At 39.6% G+C, this 18,092-nt stretch overlaps 2 protein-coding genes across 2 annotated transcripts; both read right to left on the bottom strand.

Moving 5' to 3' along the window:
* Positions 1–10: 10 nt before the first annotated feature.
* Positions 11–14,485, bottom strand: si:ch211-130h14.4 (uncharacterized). Its single transcript, XM_058386066.1, has 14 exons — positions 13,941–14,485; positions 13,606–13,717; positions 10,187–10,297; positions 8,667–8,822; positions 5,866–5,961; positions 5,564–5,690; positions 5,149–5,264; positions 2,991–3,095; positions 1,130–1,216; positions 876–979; positions 710–770; positions 444–598; positions 267–366; positions 11–181 (listed from the first exon to the last, which is right to left on the bottom strand). The coding sequence occupies exons 2-14, from the start codon at positions 13,693–13,695 to the stop codon at positions 137–139; spliced, it is 1,353 nt and encodes a 450-aa protein (XP_058242049.1). The 5' UTR covers positions 13,696–13,717; positions 13,941–14,485; the 3' UTR covers positions 11–136.
* A 744-nt stretch (positions 14,486–15,229) lies between these two features.
* On the bottom strand, positions 15,230–17,267 carry prr18 (proline rich 18). The gene has a single exon (XM_058384229.1). The coding sequence runs from the start codon at positions 16,653–16,655 to the stop codon at positions 15,861–15,863; it is 795 nt and encodes a 264-aa protein (XP_058240212.1). The 5' UTR covers positions 16,656–17,267; the 3' UTR covers positions 15,230–15,860.
* Between the last annotated feature and the right edge of the window lie 825 nt (positions 17,268–18,092).

Raw genomic sequence — 18,092 nt, 5'->3', positions numbered from 1 at the left:
TTATGCCCCTGAGAAGGAAATAAATGGTTCCCTTAAATGGCAAAACTATTGTGCAAAAAAAAGAAAAGTAATGCATAATCACAATGGAAAGAAATATTTGCTTTAAACGTTGCAGTTCTGAACGACTAAAATCATTTCACTGTGCATAATTGCTCCACATCTTCTTGTTAAATGTTTTACCCTGAAATAGAACACATATCGCATGAGTTAGGTATACAATAATTGGAAAAAGAAACAGGGCACCGAAAAAATCTAGAAGTGTTTACCAGTAAAATGCAAGGAGAATAAATATCCTCCATGGACAAGGGAACCTTGTCAGCACTGGTGCTGTTGCAGGTATTTTGCACTTCTTCAGACAGTTCAGAGCTGTACACATCAGTAATATTAATATCTCAATGAACATTAAGATAATTCTGTGTATTTGAAATAAGTATATTGTTAACCTGGCCATCTGGTCAGCTTGGGTATTTATTTCCTCTTTAATGCATTCAGTGGATTCAGGTGTTGTGTGATCTCTCAGAGACTGGGCTGGAGAGGGAGGATCACTAGAATATCGCAGTTCTTTAGCTGAGGCTATGTTTGGACGTACATAATCCACCTGTGTAATATGGAGAGATAAGTGGAAGTGGAATTCAGGCCAATAGAAACTTCAGAAAGATGCAAAGACTTAAAATCTCCAAGGGTATTATTATGTGTTATGTGAACTAACCATGTCTTGGATGCTGTATCCTTCATCGTACTGCGGCATCAGTTCATTTTTAATTAGTAAGCTGATCATGCAACCAAAGAATGAGACAAGCTCATCTGTTAATTTGTTAAATGTGCTTATTATATGCCTGGTGCTGTGGGTTGTAATATTTGTGTTAAAGACTGACCTGCGAGACTGAGCCATGTTCAAAAGAGACAGGCTGTGCATGAGACGTAGCTTGCGCTGAGCTACAGATGCAGTGTTTGATTTGTGAAGTGACTCATTAGCTCTCTGTTTAAATCAAGAAATCAGAAAAATAAATCTATTATTATTCAATGTATATGTTATACTATTTGTTTGTAAAATCATTTTGAGATCTTTCTCAGAAATTTAAATTTGTATATACTACTAAAGGTCTTTTGAAAAAGACTCAAAAACTACCAAAGGAGCAATGTTGGTCCTGAATGTTTCCAAGAAGCTGGGCTGCAAAGTGGAAAACCTGGGTACCTGTAACTTCTGCAAGAACACCTGTTAAGACAAAGGATCGTCAAAAAAAAAAAAAAGAGCCGTAAATGCTGATTTTTTTTTTTTTACTTCATCACCTCGGCACTGCATGGAAATGCACCGTAGTGAAGTGAGACTGTCACGGTAGCAGGGGATGACATTAGTGCAGGGGTTGGAGGTGACGAGGAGCACGTCATATCTCACAGTTTGGGTGTCAGCCTCAGCACCTGACTTTCTCACCCCACACAGGGCACATGCATACAGCAAAGGGTGAGAAGTCGGGGGGTGGGGTGAGGTGGAGGACGTAGGAAGAGAGCTGTTGATGGAAGTGACTACTCACACACCTCTTAGTCCATATACACACAAGAACTCTGCTCATTCTGTATGCAGTGACGCAGCTGTGTGGTATAGCTGGATTCGACTGGATTTTAAAACAACTGATTTCTTGTCCTTTTATCCTAATATAATGTGAAGAGATGTTTTGGAAAATGGATGTTAAGCACTATGAGATATATATATGTTGAGTAAAGCATGTTTTCTATCATGATGTTTGTATAAAACAGGAGCATGACGTCTGAGTTAAGGCCTATGTGCCTGGTGTGAGTGGTGATGGCATGCTTGGGCAGCAGGGCTGAGTAATACCCCCTTAACCTTGTCCACCCCAGCTCTGTCTCCCCATTGTTTGCCTTCCCTTCTTCTGTCTTCCAGCCAAGCCGTACTCTGTTTGCCCACATTCACTTCGGCGAAGAGGTGTGAGAAAAATGAACCCTGCACGGCTGTCTGAGGAAGCCCCTCCTTTTTTTTTTGCCTGTACTCCACTCTTCTCCTCCATCCTGTTTCTCACCCTTCTCTTGCACTCTGTTCTCGGTGGATGTGAGCTGTCGCTCTGATTTCAGAGGAATCATGAGACAAAAGACTAGAAGATTTGAAGATGTTCTGCTAGATACTAACATCTGAATCTGAATGGCTCTATAGGGTGTAAAGTGGAAAACCTGAGTACATATAACTCCTGTGAGTCCAGTGGCATCTGAAGACCACCAGGAGTCCATGATTTTATACATTTAGCTTCAGCACTGACAATCACAACCCACTATTATCAAACTTATTATATATATTATTAGCCTATCTTTGTCTGGTTGAACTGGTATCTAAATAACTCAAAAACCAGTTAGCCTACAAATAATGCCAATTTGGACCTAATCTGTTCTGTTTCAGGGAATAAAAAGCTCTGAGGGCTCTAACAAATATTTAAAATAATGTTCATGAAATAAACCTGTGCTCAGGGGGTATGTGGAAATTATTTTACAGTTAAAATGGCCACAAAAGACTTGAGAATGTCTACTTTAGTGTATTTTGGAGGAAATGCTATATGTTATGTTTATTTCTTTATCTGGAAAAAACAGTATGTGATATGTATACTTTCATGGATTTTGGTTAAGTCATATCACCATGTCCTTTGCTAATAAAGGTGTTTTAGAGTTGTAAGATGTTCTTATTGTTTCAGACCGACTCAATCAAAGTCCATCAGCATTTTCCTGTTAACCGAAATCACTGCTTTGACTCAATAAACAGTGCATCCTGTAAAAAGAGACACCAAAACCCCACTGAAATCTCTGTATGACTCCCCAAATGCTAATTAACACACAGGATTCTGTGGAAGGTAAAATAATGAGAGCCTATGAGGAGTATGTATGTGTATGTGGGAGACAGCAGTGAGTAGGACGTGACCACGGCAGGTGTGTTTGCCTGCCTGTGCCCCCGCTCGGCATGATTACATCTCCCGTGGTTTGACACGTACACTGGGAAACCTTAGCTCGGATTCATCCTGTTCCTGGATTTGTTTGCCGTGGAGAATTGGAGAGCTGACCTGTACTCCTCCTCCACTCTCTGAGAATGCATCATGCTGGAAGACACAGAAGACACAAAAAATATTAGGGGGAAAAAAAACCACTATTTCTGTTGATATATCCTCAGCTCCATGGTGTGGGTTATTGTGAAGTTTTAGAATATAATTTTAGAAATCATTCAAATTGTTTTTTGTGTATACGCTACTGAAAAAATTTTCATTCTTTCACTTCAGATCTCACTGATTCCTATCAGTTTTCCCCACAATGCATTCCCAAGCTGGTGCGGTGTGTGTGTGTCTCGACGATAGAAGGAGCGTTGAGTTGCTAATATATTCCTAATGATGTGCTACTTCTCAAGAGTAGCCTCCGAGCAGCCCGACTCACGCCCGATAACACTGCACACCCGGGTGAGGACACACTTTGTCTGCTGGGTGCAAACTATCCCTCTAGAGCACACTGGAGCAGGGCACAGTTTACTCACATCAACATGTAGCACCTAGCGGCCCTGTATCAAGCCCATTCACAGAAAGAGCAGAGATACAGATACCCAGGATGTGAAACACCAATAAAGTCTTAGACTGAAAGAACTGAATTGACCAGCATAATACCAGAACATTTACAGTCTGTGTTTGTTTGTTTTGTCTGTTTCTGGAACCCAATCAGGACAATTTGACCCGCGTCTTATTATTTTTCCAGTCAACCCAGCAACAGACTGAGCAATGCCATGAGCCGCCATATTTGCCCGACGATCCTGAAAATAAATACGTGTGAAATTCAACATGCTGAGGAGACCTTATGACTCAGTGCCTTTCATGGAAACTAAGCACAGCAGCATAAATAAATAGAAATAACAGACATTTTTAGGGACATTTGTTCATAGATATAACTTATGGATCCTTGTCGCTGTTCAGGTCGAATGGCATGAGGAGCATTATTTTTTCACATTGCAATGCGGAATGTTATATAGAAGAGGACAATGTGGAGGGCAAGCGGATGGCCGTGTTTGTCCAGGCAGTGGTGAGAATTCGCACAGACAGTCAAGTTGTCAACTCTGTCTCATGAGGCTGAAGACTTTAAGCATTCAAAGCCGTCAAAAAGCGGGGTAACGTGTTCTCACAAACATCACTTGCCCATTTTGGCAACACATTTTAACTGCTTAGGATGACTGTGCGCTTCGCATCTCTATGCCACTGTAGACAACACGCCACAAAACAATCCAGACCAGTCAGCACACAGGAGAGAGCTGCTTATACTTTATTGAAGGGGGGAAAAAAAACCTCACATGTAAATCAGGAGATAGTGAGAAAAATTACTCAAGGAGCTTGTTAACTAAATTCAGACAGGGCTCAGGCTTGGCTTGGGAATAAAAAAAACTTAATTTAAAATAGAAATAGTGGAATATATCCATTTAAATCAGTGGTGTAATTGATGACTTAAAATTCTAGCTGGACTCAGCATTGTGAATGAAAGTCACGAGATTAGAGACCATATGCTTTCTGAAGCTTAAACACTTTATACTTCTATAAACTATCCGTTATGATAGTTGCCGTCTTCCCAGTGCAGACAATCCTACCCTTTATTTTTTTTTTATTTTTTTTTTTTTTACATGAAGCCAGTCTGCATTCTGGACACTTCCGAAAAGTTTTTAACAAAAGAGCTTAAGATCTTTGTTGAACACTTTTGTAAACAAATCCTACAAAGGCCCTGAGCTCTGGCATGATGTGACATCTCAGGCCAAATTGGTCCATCTCCTTTGTATGTGAAATGAATTAGACATTCACCCCTGGGTGATGTTTGTCTGCGCTGTGGTGAACACAGAGAACTTCTCTGCTAAAGTGGGGCTTCTGTTTGTTCGTCTCACTGCTGTGTGACTGGTTGACCAGCTCTTCCCATAAGGTCCAGGCTAAACAAGCTTTCAGCAGAAAGTGTGTTTGTGTATGTCCAAGAGGACTGAGCTGAGATCAGGAGGATCCTGGAGTACTCACTCGTTAGGCATGAAATCATAACTAAACAGTTTAAGGTACAGAGTTGACCAATAATATCAATCATGGTTAAGTTACTGTGTTTCAGTAAAGAAAGGTGTTGAACTGTGGAATAAAAGAAACTTACGTGTTCCTGTTGATTGTCACTTTCTGCAAGAGAAATCTGTATCTTTGGTAGAACTTTTAACTTTTTCTGTAGCAAATCGTCTAACTTCAGCTCTGGAGCAGACTTGCTGGAAAGCTCTGCCAGCAAAAGATATCATAAGTCATTATTTTTATTATTATTATTATTATTATTAGTAGTAGTAGTAGTAGTAATATTAGCTTTTGACTCATAAGCTGTTATCAACATTTGTCTAGTCAATTCCTGAAAAACAAAGATTTGCTAATTATGAAAAATGTCATAGTTGATACTTCATACCAGAACAAATATGACTTTTTTTGTTTGTTTGTTGTTGTTGTTTTTTTGCATGAATAATAATCTTAATAGAGATCAACAACATTCTGACTCTGACTTCTGATACATGAAGATCTTTTCTAACCCATTTGCTGTAGCTGTTTCTCCAGCTGTTGGGTTTTGCTCTGGTCCACCCAGGACCTGAACACCTCCTGCTCCCTGATACCCTGCAGACACTCACGCTGGCCCAGTTGCCTCTGGAGCTCCAAGATCTCTCAAAGGAGAAACATCACATGGCAATGACATTGACAGTGAAGGCTACAGAGCTCAGAAGAGCCGTCCCCATATGATTCATATCACTTGTACACTTTATATCATATTATAACTGACCAATACATGATTTAATACTTTAGTAAAGGAAGTGGTATCTAACTATCAGAGATTTACCAGGTGATAACGTGTCTTAGGTAAAGACTTCAGGAATGTAGAATTATCTTTAAGGGTCGAACCAACAAGCTCCTGGAAGGACAAGAGTCTTGAGCTCTATAAGAAAAGAAAGACAGACGCAAGGACATAATAATGAGGAGGGCATCAAAAGAGAAATAAAAGAGAATAGCGAGGTGAGAACAGGGAAACCTGGACGAGGAACCTCGTCTTGCAGAAGGGCTGGGAATCCCAGCACCCAAAGCAAATGAGAAGTAAACACACAGCCACAGGAAGCCATTAACTGCAGCAGGGACCAATTAGGCCCCAGCAGGTGGCCTCAACCCTGCCTGCTTTGGTCCTGCCCCGTTGTGGCGTCCCAACTGGGGGGCTCTCGGCCTGGCCCAAGGAAACAACGGGGCAGTTTCATTTGCTCAGCAGTTACTTTTTTTCACCAAAGGTTTCCTACCAGCAGGCTCATAAAGCCCTTTATAGCACTGCCTTTGTCCTCCTCTCCAGTGCAGGTCATTAGAAGAGACAATTACAGCCCACTGAAGAAGGCTTGCTTTTATAGGAGGAGATTGATAAGACAGGATCCGTCTAAGGCTGCCAACCCCCGACAGTTTACCTTAAACACCCTCCACCACCACTCTCTCTCTCTCACCCTCATTGTCCTCAGGCCAGACGGCCAAAATCAAAGTCAATCACAAGTCTGCACCAATAGCCCCCAGTTCCCATATTAAAATGAGAAGCTTCCTCAATCCTCTCAGCCTAAATGGCATTATACCTGCACTTCAAAGATGGACGTAGCTACAGGCTTACATTGTTTTGGGTTTTTTTTTTTGTAGGCTGGGATTAAGTTTACAGTAGTAGATTCTGTCAGATCAGTATCTTCTGATCCCTGTACAAACCAGTATGACGATTTTTGGTGTCAATTGTACCTGCAGGATTTGTATTCTCTAAAAGGATTACATTATTACATTTTAAAGTTCACCTATTTTGTGTATTAATTTCAGCCTTCAGCAGTTTATCAGAACTGTACTAATGCATACACTTCACCCGCTCTATAAATTTATTTATGAACGATTTGTAGATTTGGATTGCTCAATACATGTAGCATGTACTGTATGAAAAGAGTTTATTTTGAATGGAAATTGAAAGGATACTCGAGGTGCTGTGTGTATTTGTGAGTATTGTTAGGTTGTGTGGGTGCTCTGTGTGTGTGAGTGAGTGTGTGTGGGTGGGGGGGGGAGTAGATGGGTGAGAGGCTTTGATTCTAACAGTTGTGTATTAGAGCTCAGACTCGCAGGAGGAGGGGTCAATCACGTAAGAAAATCATTAACATACACAACAGTGCACTCAAGTTCTCAAAGAAAAACTTCAAGTTTGATTGATGAAATAGTCTCTTTAAAGTGTATATAATTTATTATATAAGGCTTAATCATTTACTATGACCTCCTGTAACTCCTGTCATTTCAGTGCAGGTGTTGTCAGTCTGAAATTAGTGTTGATTTCATTTTGTTTTATTGATTAATCAAGGAGGGTCATTATTTTATTGTTTTCATAAGGACGCTGGTTGCCAATAATACACCAGATTAGTGCAAATGATAAAATAAAAATAATGCATCAAAATCTGTATAACACACAAAAAATCTAAATAACGGCCAAATAAATAATGCAGACGAGATATCCGTCTCAACAAATCATATACAACTAAAAATTCAAAATGAATATTACAATATAGTATTGTGATTAATGCAAATTAAGAAATTATTACTATTTATGGCTTATTCTTGGTCTGGAGGCACAAATCACTGTGTTTCAAGATTTCATTCACAACATACAGAAACTTAAAGGAAAACTCCACCATTAAACACATTTATTACGCTCATATTGTAATAAAATGTTATGTGCTTAGAGATTGTGGTGCTGGTTTGTTGGTTGGTGTTGTGTTATATGAGTTAAGTTATATGAGAAGTTACAGGTTGTTGTGTGTTGCTCTGATGCCATAGGAGGACACTGCCAGCACAGTTCTAAAGGAATTTCCTAGGTTATAATTGAGTTATAATGATATAGGGGATGACCATCAGATTTCGCTGTTAGTGATTTTCCAGTGAAGTTCAATATTATATTAATAAAAATAGAGGCTTCAAAGCAATTTTGTACGTTGCTCTGGATAAGAGTGCCTGCCAAATACCAGAAATGTAAATGTAAAGAGTCCACTGGAAAAGGAGGAGGACACAGCAAACACTGGACTCAAGGTTCCAGAGCTGGGCTACAAAATGACAAGCACCAATGCAGAAGTATTAGCGTGAATGTTGTTGTTGATCTTTCAGCTGCTCCCTACATGTGTGGGGGTCGCCAGAGCGGTCCGCAAAACAACTTGGCACAGGTTTTACGCCCGATGCCCTTCCTGGCGCAACCCTCCCGCAACCCTCCCATTTTATCCAGGCTTGGGATCGGCACTGCATCCAGTGGCTGGGGTTTGGCCACTGGCTGGGAATCTAACCCGGGCCTTCTGCATGGTAGGTGAAAAACCTACCACTGAGCCACCAGTGCGACAAGTACAAGTTTTTTTGCTAAATTATGCTAAATAATTAGAGTTTAGATTACAAATTAAAATTAAAATAGACTATAGAAAATAAATCACAATTGAACTGAATCATAAAAATGAGTCACAAGTGAAGAGGTGCATTTTAACTCATCAGTCTATCCCCAACTCATTAACACACATACTGACATTAACTGCTGCCACCTAGCGGTGATGTGCTGCAACTGTTCTCAGTTGTAATGCTGGGTGTGAAAATATTTATTAAAAACGATACCTGTTCATTGTGTTTTTCTGGCGTTTTTAAATCAGCCGAGGCGTGCTGTTTCATCTCTTGTCGCTGTTTTTGGACTTTCTCCGTGAGCAACATGGCGTATTGTCGGGACAAGCTGTCCTTCAAGCGGTGAAGCCGGCGGTATGACTCAAGATGGCGCTGGAGGACAGTTAAACACAAACTCTGTCAAAATGAATTTCTGACAGCTTTAAGTCACACTGTGGGTGCGATTCAGTCTATTTTCATGCATTTCGACATGGATTTTAGACTTTTATTTAGAAAGAGTTCAAATGATAAGGCTGAAGTTGGATTGTTCATTAAAATATATTAATTTCACTTTAAACAGCAGTTACAACCAGGCGTCAGTAGATGGCGCCATTACTACGCGGTATATATTATGGAAGCGCAACAATCCAAGTTATACTTAAACTGCTTGATTTTTGCTCTTTGCCAGATAAAATACAACTACAAAATAAATAAATAAATAAATAAATAAATAAATAAATAAATAAATAAATAAAATCAGTGATTTTTGGCTGTTGATTTAAAGCAAATATTTTTATTACTACACTCTAAGAGAAGAGATGTTTAATATGTCAGTTTTGATTGATGTCATTTCATCCTGTAGTGTCTTTCCTTAAGATTTATATACCAAACTGCATATTTATCAACAAAGACCTGTCAAACAAAGCCCATGCTAACAATAAATCATATAAATAATACATAAATGCTTCACATAGGCATATATATATATATATATATATATATATATATATATATATATATATATATGCTTTCTGTAGGAGAATTTAATCCTCTTTAAAAAGGATGACAATTGTAACTCAAAATGATTCACATTAATGAGTCAGTCACAAGAATGTGTGCATTCATTCTGTGGCTATTTCAGTAATCTCTTAATAACACATGAGTGTAATATAATCACACTTAAATAGCCTGGACATTGTGTTCTTGCTCCAGATATGAGGAAGACTAAATTTCCACTTGTTTGTAAAAGAAGCCTGAGCCGGACAGACATTTTAGCTTTTTTTTCCATAACCTGATTTTTCTAATTTGCTAACTACTTCTAAATCCATACTGTAAAAATATCTACTATGCAACTTAAAATTATGCAGTGGCGAATTAAACTCATTTCTAAAGCATTGCAAGCTCTACATGGTTGTTTCTCATTGATGGTGTGGTTTAAGAGTGATTAAATCTGACCTGAATTAGATAAGAGTTAATGTTTCCTGGAATCTTTAGTCTGAGGAAGAATGACTTTGCTATCCATCAGTGTAATTAACAGAGCTATAATTATGCTGCAATCTGACCTCAGTGAAACAATGCTAACATTTTAGGTCCAGCATCAAAGACTTGAGGTGGCAGATTTTGCCTCACTGAGGACTTGATTCTTAGGCAAATTTTCCACTTTAAATACTGATGTGATAGCTTTTAGGATTGCTGGTTTTTTTGGAGGCCAGATGTTTTAGTAGGATATTTGACTGATGATGGTTACTTAAAGATACCTGTTCAAGTAGGGCTTTCTTTTTTTGGATCTCAGCAGCAGATATAGGACGCTGAACTCTTCTCTCCTTCAGCTTCTTCATCTGCGTCACAACTTTGGCCACAGAGACTGCCTTTTTGGTGAGGAAAAACAAGAGCTTGTTAAAGGGCATCTGACTTCCTCTCCTTCTGCCGTTATAATTATTTAGAAATTGCTTTGATTTGCTCAGAACAAGCCAGTAATAACCCTTAGATTATCTGGACATTGTGCTCTCGTACACATCAGTACGGACCCTGAACACAAGCACGAGACAGACTGCCTCCTTCTCTTCACTACTATTCCTGTCCACAAAAACTTTCCTATTATTCATTGTATTTGTCAAGGACAAACACCAAGGACTATTTTACTAATTGTTTTTTTAGTGTGGAGGATTTAGTGGTTCTCATAGCAACTTTTATTTAGTTGAGGCTTCTTTCCAATTCACCCTTTACACATTTCTGAATAGTTAATCACATTTGCCGATGCCAGTTGGCTACACATTTGTACCGACTGCTGGGGCACCATAGAAAACTTAATGCTATTCAAGTGCATCCTGCGCTCCAGTCTAAGGTTTCCAGGGACACATGTTTGCCATGAATTTTCAGTATTAGTTTGTTTACAGAAAGAAATTTTAATTTAAATTGTAATTATCGAATCCCATGGCCCACACTAGTGACTGCTTCTACTATAAACTCTTTGTAAACCTGAAAAATAAACTACATTTTAGGAGAAATAGAAAGCATTTAGAGTGGCTTTTTGTTGATCCAACTCAATAGGATATGAGCCATTGGTGAGAGATAATGTGTTCAGTAAGTGTTCTGCGTATAACGCTAAAGAGAAGAAGTACATCTTTACACAGAGATGTCATCAGTCCCTTCTCAGATCCCCTCAGGAAAAGGCCAGAAAGCTGTCTGGCAGCCTGGTAACACCTCTGTTCCCACATTTTACAGGCTCTGACAGTTTCGGAAGTCTAGTCTTTACAAAGGCCATTACTGGGAAGAGGCATTTATCAGTTCAGTTGCCACAGCAATGTACAGGGGAAAAAGGTTAAAGGGGCCATACAGTTATCAGCCAAGATAGAGAGAAACTGTAAGGGATTCCTGAGAGCGATGCAGTGGTACAATCTATCTGCGTGGCCATGTCTACCATGAAGCTACTCCTACCAGGAATGGAAGCTTTCCAAACCCGTTGATCCTATACGCATCCTACACAGTGCAGAACATGAAACAGAAGCAATAAAACAGGTACATGAGACAGAAGAAACCATTGAAGGATTAGCACAATAAAAGCACAGAACGGAGCAGTGGAACGTGTGAAAAGATGAAGGTCAGGGAGTTCGAAGGGCAAAAGAGGAGGCAGTGTTGACAGCTGTAACCTGGGCGACCATCATAGCACTTTCTTCCTTCTAGTTTTCGCACAAAAGGTTCAGAGTTTGGAAAGCTCAGTGATGATGAACAGAAAGCTGAATGAACAGCCCCTTTGCTCTCTGCAGCCATCACCACACACAGAGAAGCCCTGTGAAAGGCTCCGGCGTACAATGAATCGCTGCAGCAGGGAAAATGTGTGGACTGATAGTGCAGACACAGACTGGAACAATACATCAATTGGGAAGGCACACAGGGGAACGGTTATACAACAGTTCCTTACAAATGTGCACGCTGTCCCGAGCAATGAGAGGAGTTAGGCACTGATGCACCGTATCATAACATAAGACTGCTGACATTTCTGTGGGATTTTAATTTGGACAATCAGCAACTAGATAGAAATTATGTAATAATAATGTAATAGTAATGTAATACTACAAGCTTAAACATGCAATCATAACATATTTCCAGCAGATTTATTAAAATGATCAGAATCAAGGTGATTGTATTTTTATCATAATGCACAAATGCATTAATATACAAGTCAAAAGCTTCAGTAAATGTTCAAATTAAGCACCAAATTGGGGAAAAATGTCATTTCAGTGACTTTGTGTATCTCCTGGGATTTTTATTTCATACACAATCGTGGAAAAACGAAATAAAAAGAAAGGAAATATCTTAGTGATGAGAGAGATCAGACGAGAATGGTCGGACTTTTTCAAGCTGATAGAACAGGAATGCTAGTTCTAATAACTACTTTTTACAGCCATGGTGAGCTGAAAAGCATTATAGAATGCATGAATCAAACCATGAGGTGGATGAGCTACAACAAGACCTCATCAGGTTCCACTCTTCTCAGCCCAAAACCCAAGGAAACTGAGGCTACAGTGGGCTCACAGTAACTAGATAAAAAAAAATGCTTGGTGTTTTTCCAGGCTTCACTTCCAGGTTTGATCTTTTTGTCGATGCCAAATGATTGGATAACTTTGTTAAGGTGCAGGTGTACAGGTATGCCTAGCAAAGTAGATGGTAAGTGTATATATGCTCTGATATGCTGTGAGTATTACTTGATGCATCAAAACTCCTTTTCTTTCCATGCAGAATGATTGAAACATTTCTTGGTGACCAAGGTCCTTTTGTTTTTCTTACTCCCCAGTTCCCTTGTGTTCTTATCCCTCTTCTGTTTGGTGTCTCACAGATCACAATAAGAAGTTGATGAAATTTTTGGGACAATTTCTATTTGTAAACTCTACTCTATACCTTCCACAGTACATTAATTGCAGATCTGTTGCTGACTTCTGACCTCTGTCTTGTATGTGATACTGCCTCTATTATACATAACATTGCCAAATTTTGTTCATATTTATATTCTAATATTATTCTTCTGATCTGGTTGTGCAAATAAACAGTACATGTTTACAGATCATTGATTTATCTGCAGTGATTATCCTGATTAGGGTCATGGTGGATCCGGAGCCTATCCTGGAAACACTGAACATAAGGCAGGAATACAACCAGGACAGGAAGTCAGTCTGTCACAGAGGATCACACACACACACACACACACACAGAAATGAAAGGAAAGGAAATGCATGCAGATATGACAAGAATTAAACAACCCCAGACACTGAAGCTGTAAGATGCGAATACTCCTCAGAGTTTCAAAACCATCAAATCATCAGCATCTAGCATATTGTCCACAAATTCTCCAAAATGCAGGAAAGTTTTCACCCTATGGAACCAATAATAAGTTATCATAATCAAAGAGAGGGTGGAGTGATGATTTACATCATCTGACATGCTTAAAGACTGGGATTATAAAAAGCACTAACAACTTGATGCTGAACTTTTTTTCTCTCTCTCTATATATATTCTCATATTCCTAAATAAAAAGCTGTAAATGGCCCAGATACACACTATACAGTTCCGAATTTGCAAAACAGTTATGACAGACTTTGATTGGAATTCAGCAAAATCAAGATGAAGATGATAGCAATGTATGCTCAAAGAAGTTTATTTTTAACACAACTCCACATACCTTTCCCAAGTCTTCGGAATGCAGGTAGGATTCCAAAATAGATGGAAAAGAGCTAGTGTGATGAGTATCTTGGGTCTTCAGTGTCATCATGTGGTTGGCACAGTCCAGTGCACTGGGATGGTAAATAATTAGGTTTTTATATAAGAATCCAAAAATTATTATTTCAGAAAGAAGTAAGTAAATGATCTCTCACCATATCGGTATAATACATCAATATAACAGAATTCAGGGATTTCAAAAGAAATACATTGTACAGCAATACTTTATACACTGCTTAAAAAAACAATATAACACACAGCATAAATTGATATATTATATATAATTGTATCTCAGACCTGTTTGACTCAGTGAATGAGAAGCCTGAATTTGCTGCTCAGAGTTTCTCAGTGTGTGTTTGAGAATGTGTTGCTATAGAGAGGCCAGGTCACAAGTGAAGGGTTTTGTAAGACAAACCCACAAAACTTGTAGCCCTTTTGAGTCTGTTGAATTTGCCAGGTTATTAATCTCTATTCATTTTTTTAATGTTGATAGTATAAGCACTTGCTTCAGCCCTTATGTTTAGTTCATTTCTCTGTTTTTCAACTGTCTTGAGAAAACAAAAAAACACAAATATAATGATGTCAACTTGGACATAATGTATTGATGGTGAAAAGTTCAGGAATACAACTTTCTAGGACTCCAATCAAAAGACAAGATAATATTAGGCACATTTAAATATTGTTGTTGAATAAATATAAACAATTCTTAATGAGTGTTATACTAAAAACGTAATGTTTTAGATGCTTACTAAATACTGAATTTAGTAGCAGTAGTCTAGTCAAGAGAAGAACAGGCGCTTGATTATTTATCATATTGTATGAATCAGTTTCATTCAATACAACGTAATATGGCCATGATACAAGAGAAGCTCAAGCCAAAAAAAAAAAAGTTTAATATCCATGATGGAATGCTATTTGGTGTTTATTAGCTCTTACTATTAACTAAACTATGTGTGAATTTGTTCAGATTAACAAAAATATTTCTTCGCAGCCTCGCTTCAGAAACCAGAAACGTGAGATCTGGAAATGTGATAATAACAGGCTTAGTGATCGGATGCCATCCAACGGGAACAAACACAAAAGAAATGTTCTGTCTTGCTCAATCACTGAGATGATTACACGCTATTGTTTTACGTGGGTTTCTGGTAGTCAGTGCAGATGCAGAAGACCAAGCCTAGTACTAATTTTTTTTTTTTTTTTTTAAAAATGGAAAAAATTCCAAAACATTTTGTATGAAGTTTGTGTTAATTTACAAACAAATTCTACAAAAAATACTGCTCTGAGATATTAATTATACTTATTAAAATCAAATGACATACTTTAATAGTTTTCTAGAGTTGTCTAGTGTTTAGTGTAGACTATAGGAATGTATGTATTATGTTTTATTTTAACACGTAGCTTTCAAACTTTCAGAATACAGCTACGAATCCAGAATGTATGCAAAAAAATGTTTTCCATGTTTATGAATATCATTATGTGAATCTTATAGACCAGCACTAACCCTAAACCACTGAAACAACACTAACTGAGTTAGTACCTAAATTTTCATTATAATTCAAATTAACAAGTCAGTGTAGATGCAGAACTGGATTTAATACACTTTATTTCATAAAAAACCATAAAAATGACAAGATCTAGGCTAAAACACAAACACAACGTAACGTTATTAAATAAATACTGTACAAAGCTGGTTTTATCAAACCCACTGACTCCGTGTATAGGCTTTTTTACACACACACACACACACACTCACACACACACATTTGTCAATTCTGCATTGTAAAGTTTGTCACACTGTCTTTGATTTCTGGCACAAAAGGAAAGCGTCGTGCGCGCCAGTGGGATGCTGCGCCCCAAACCGTACCATCACATCCGCACTAAAACACTATCCATGTCAAAAAAAGCAGGACACCTGTGGCTTTGACTGTGCATGGTGAGCACAGGTGCCTAAGCTTCACAGGATGGACATTCGTTTATCCGAAGTGTGATTGAATGGCGCTACATCGAGAACGCAACCTGAGTGGAAACACAGCCGAGTGGAAATAAAGGACCAGAAGGCCGCATGCGACATCGCTGTCCGTGCGAAAGAAACCGAAAAGTCACTGAGAGACAAACAAACGCACAGTGCCATATCAACAGGCTACAGCAAGAGGAAATGATATTTTCAGTCCATTGATCTTTTTGGAGGAACATTTCCGATTTTCACAGTGGCATCCATCAGCAGCTCTTGAGATGCGGGAGAGCAGAGAGTTTGTCCACTTTGCTGAAGGCGGCTGCGCTCTCTACACCTTTCAGCCACTCTTTACATTTCCGCATCACCGTCTCGTCCACGTCTCCGTCCTCCTCCTCGTACTCCACGTCGTCGTACTTGTGCTGGTCGTTGAGCAGTGAGATCTTCACGATCGCGCTGATGTCATTCGAGCTGTCCAGTTTGACGGCAGGGCCCGTGCTCTTCGAAGCGCCCTGCGCCCTTTTGGACGGAACGGCGCGGCGGTGTTTGGCGTCCGTCGATCCGCAGCACTTCTGCTGCTTGGCCAGCATCTGTTTTTCCAGGTTGCGTTTCTGAATGACGAGGATGGCTTCAGGGGTGAGGCTGAGAGAGAACTGCACCTCCTGGTCCAGCTCTTCTTTGCCGTAGGCGACGGCGCGCCGGGCCGCGGATTCCCCGGAGCTGGAGCGCGGCACGCTTTCGCACGAGCCACCCAGCGGTTTGCTCGCGTTCAGCCACGGGCTTTTCACGTCCACGACGTCGAGGTTCGGAACTGAACAGTCTGTGGGAAATTTGCTAGAATGTTGCTGTTGTTGCTGCTGCGGTTTACGTCCAAGCTGTCTCAGATTGGCACTAGGCCAGGACGTGGACAGTTTGTCCTTTTCCGGTTCCTTCTCCTCGCGCGGTTTCGGACTGAGCAAAGACTGGGGAAGAACAACAGTCGTGCCGGTTTTCTTCTTCCTGAACAGATCTTTTCCTGGCGATGATATCCGCGAATGGAGGTTTATAGGTGGAAAAGGCATCTTATCGGCTGCGTTAAGGGCGAACGGCGCGTATTTCTGGAAAAATTAAACCGCAGCGTTCAGTTAGGCAGATAACTAAACCCAGCCATTCGCTGTATCCAGTAACAAGCGCCTTCTTCACCGGTTTAAGCTTCGCTGCCGGGAGAAGGAGGGGTCCTGTCGCTTATATAGACTCAGGGACAGAGGGCGTGGCCACAGCGCAAAGACAAGGCACGTGCCTGAAAGTGGGCGACGAGATTCCATCATCATGCATTTTAACCTACGTTTTTTAGCCTACCAAGCGTTAAACACCTGATTGCAAAGTAGAACATGACCTAATTCTTACCCGATTTAGTAAGTCAGCATTGTTATTATCATCGTAATATCCCAAAGAATAAGTACATTTATTAAACTTCAGACCTCAGAATTTGCCCATTAAGCATTTTGTCCATCAGTGACCTTGAGTATACGTGCCCTTAACTAACGCAGACCTGATCTGATGTTCACATCTTTCACTGACACCCCTCCCATCCCATAGGAACAGCCTCCAGTCCCCAAATAACTAAGTAAAAATCAATATGCTTTTATACCTTTAGAAGCAGCACTTACTGCATATCCATAAGGAATTCATACCATCAATTCTTCCCCACAACAAAGCACTGTTTGTACTCCCTAATCATTTTCTCTAGTTGTGAAGGACTTTACCCCATCAATGTGCAACTGCAAATTGGTGTTAAAGTATTAGACATACAGGGTGTTGTTTTACCACACACAGAAGGTATAAATACCCCTACTATTTGTTAATCAGATATTAATCAGATCAAACACACCACAGGCATTATAACTGACAATAAACAGTCATGTAGATATGGAAAGGGTTAAAAAGCATGATCTCTTTTTGTGATTCATGAATATTACATATCTCAACTGTTATGTAAACAAACTATTGTTTATTTGTTATATGTCATTTTTCAATATGTGCTAAGAAATATTGATGCAACGGAAGCCAAAAGCAGTTATTACGTCACATATGTGTTAATGAAATACCATCAAGTACATAATTGTTTGGAGTGTATACTGTATGTAGGTCTTTGTTTAAGATGGTGTGCTTAAATCTTTCCCAACCTGTGAATGCTACTTTTATTTGCCTAAAGGCATAAACTGAGGATAGAAAAAAGACTTCCCACCCAACAGTTGAATGCTGCATCCCATCTTCATACGATGTTATACAGGATGTGCTGGTGGAGGAGGGTCGCTCGATACGGAGCGCGCTACACATTGTCACCATGGCAACCACAGCTGTGCAGTCTTAGCGCATCAGCCTAAGTCGAAAAAACAAAACCCATAGCGAGCAGTGTTGGGTTATTAGGTCACATTTTGACAGTATAGTGGATGACAATGTTGTAATCAAGCATATGGAAAGGAAAGGGAGCTTATTTAATCTGTGAGAGAGGAGAA

Source organism: Hemibagrus wyckioides, linkage group LG03 (assembly GCF_019097595.1).
Source record: "Hemibagrus wyckioides isolate EC202008001 linkage group LG03, SWU_Hwy_1.0, whole genome shotgun sequence".
Classification (NCBI taxonomy): domain Eukaryota; kingdom Metazoa; phylum Chordata; class Actinopteri; order Siluriformes; family Bagridae; genus Hemibagrus; species Hemibagrus wyckioides.
This window is presented reverse-complemented; position numbering and strand designations above follow the sequence as displayed.

Bases quoted from the DNA above. Each gene is read 5' to 3' on its own strand.
- si:ch211-130h14.4 (XM_058386066.1), bottom strand. From the start codon at position 13,695: ATGATGACACTGAAGACCCAAGATACTCATCACACTAGCTCTTTTCCA. The intron at 771-875 runs GTCAGTCTTTAA...TTGCATGATCAG, and splicing joins AACATGGCTCAGTCTCGCAG to CTTACTAATTAAAAATGAAC. The intron at 367-443 runs GTTAACAATATA...TGATGTGTACAG, and splicing joins CAAGCTGACCAGATGGCCAG to CTCTGAACTGTCTGAAGAAG.
- prr18 (XM_058384229.1), bottom strand. From the start codon at position 16,655: ATGCCTTTTCCACCTATAAACCTCCATTCGCGGATATCATCGCCAGGA.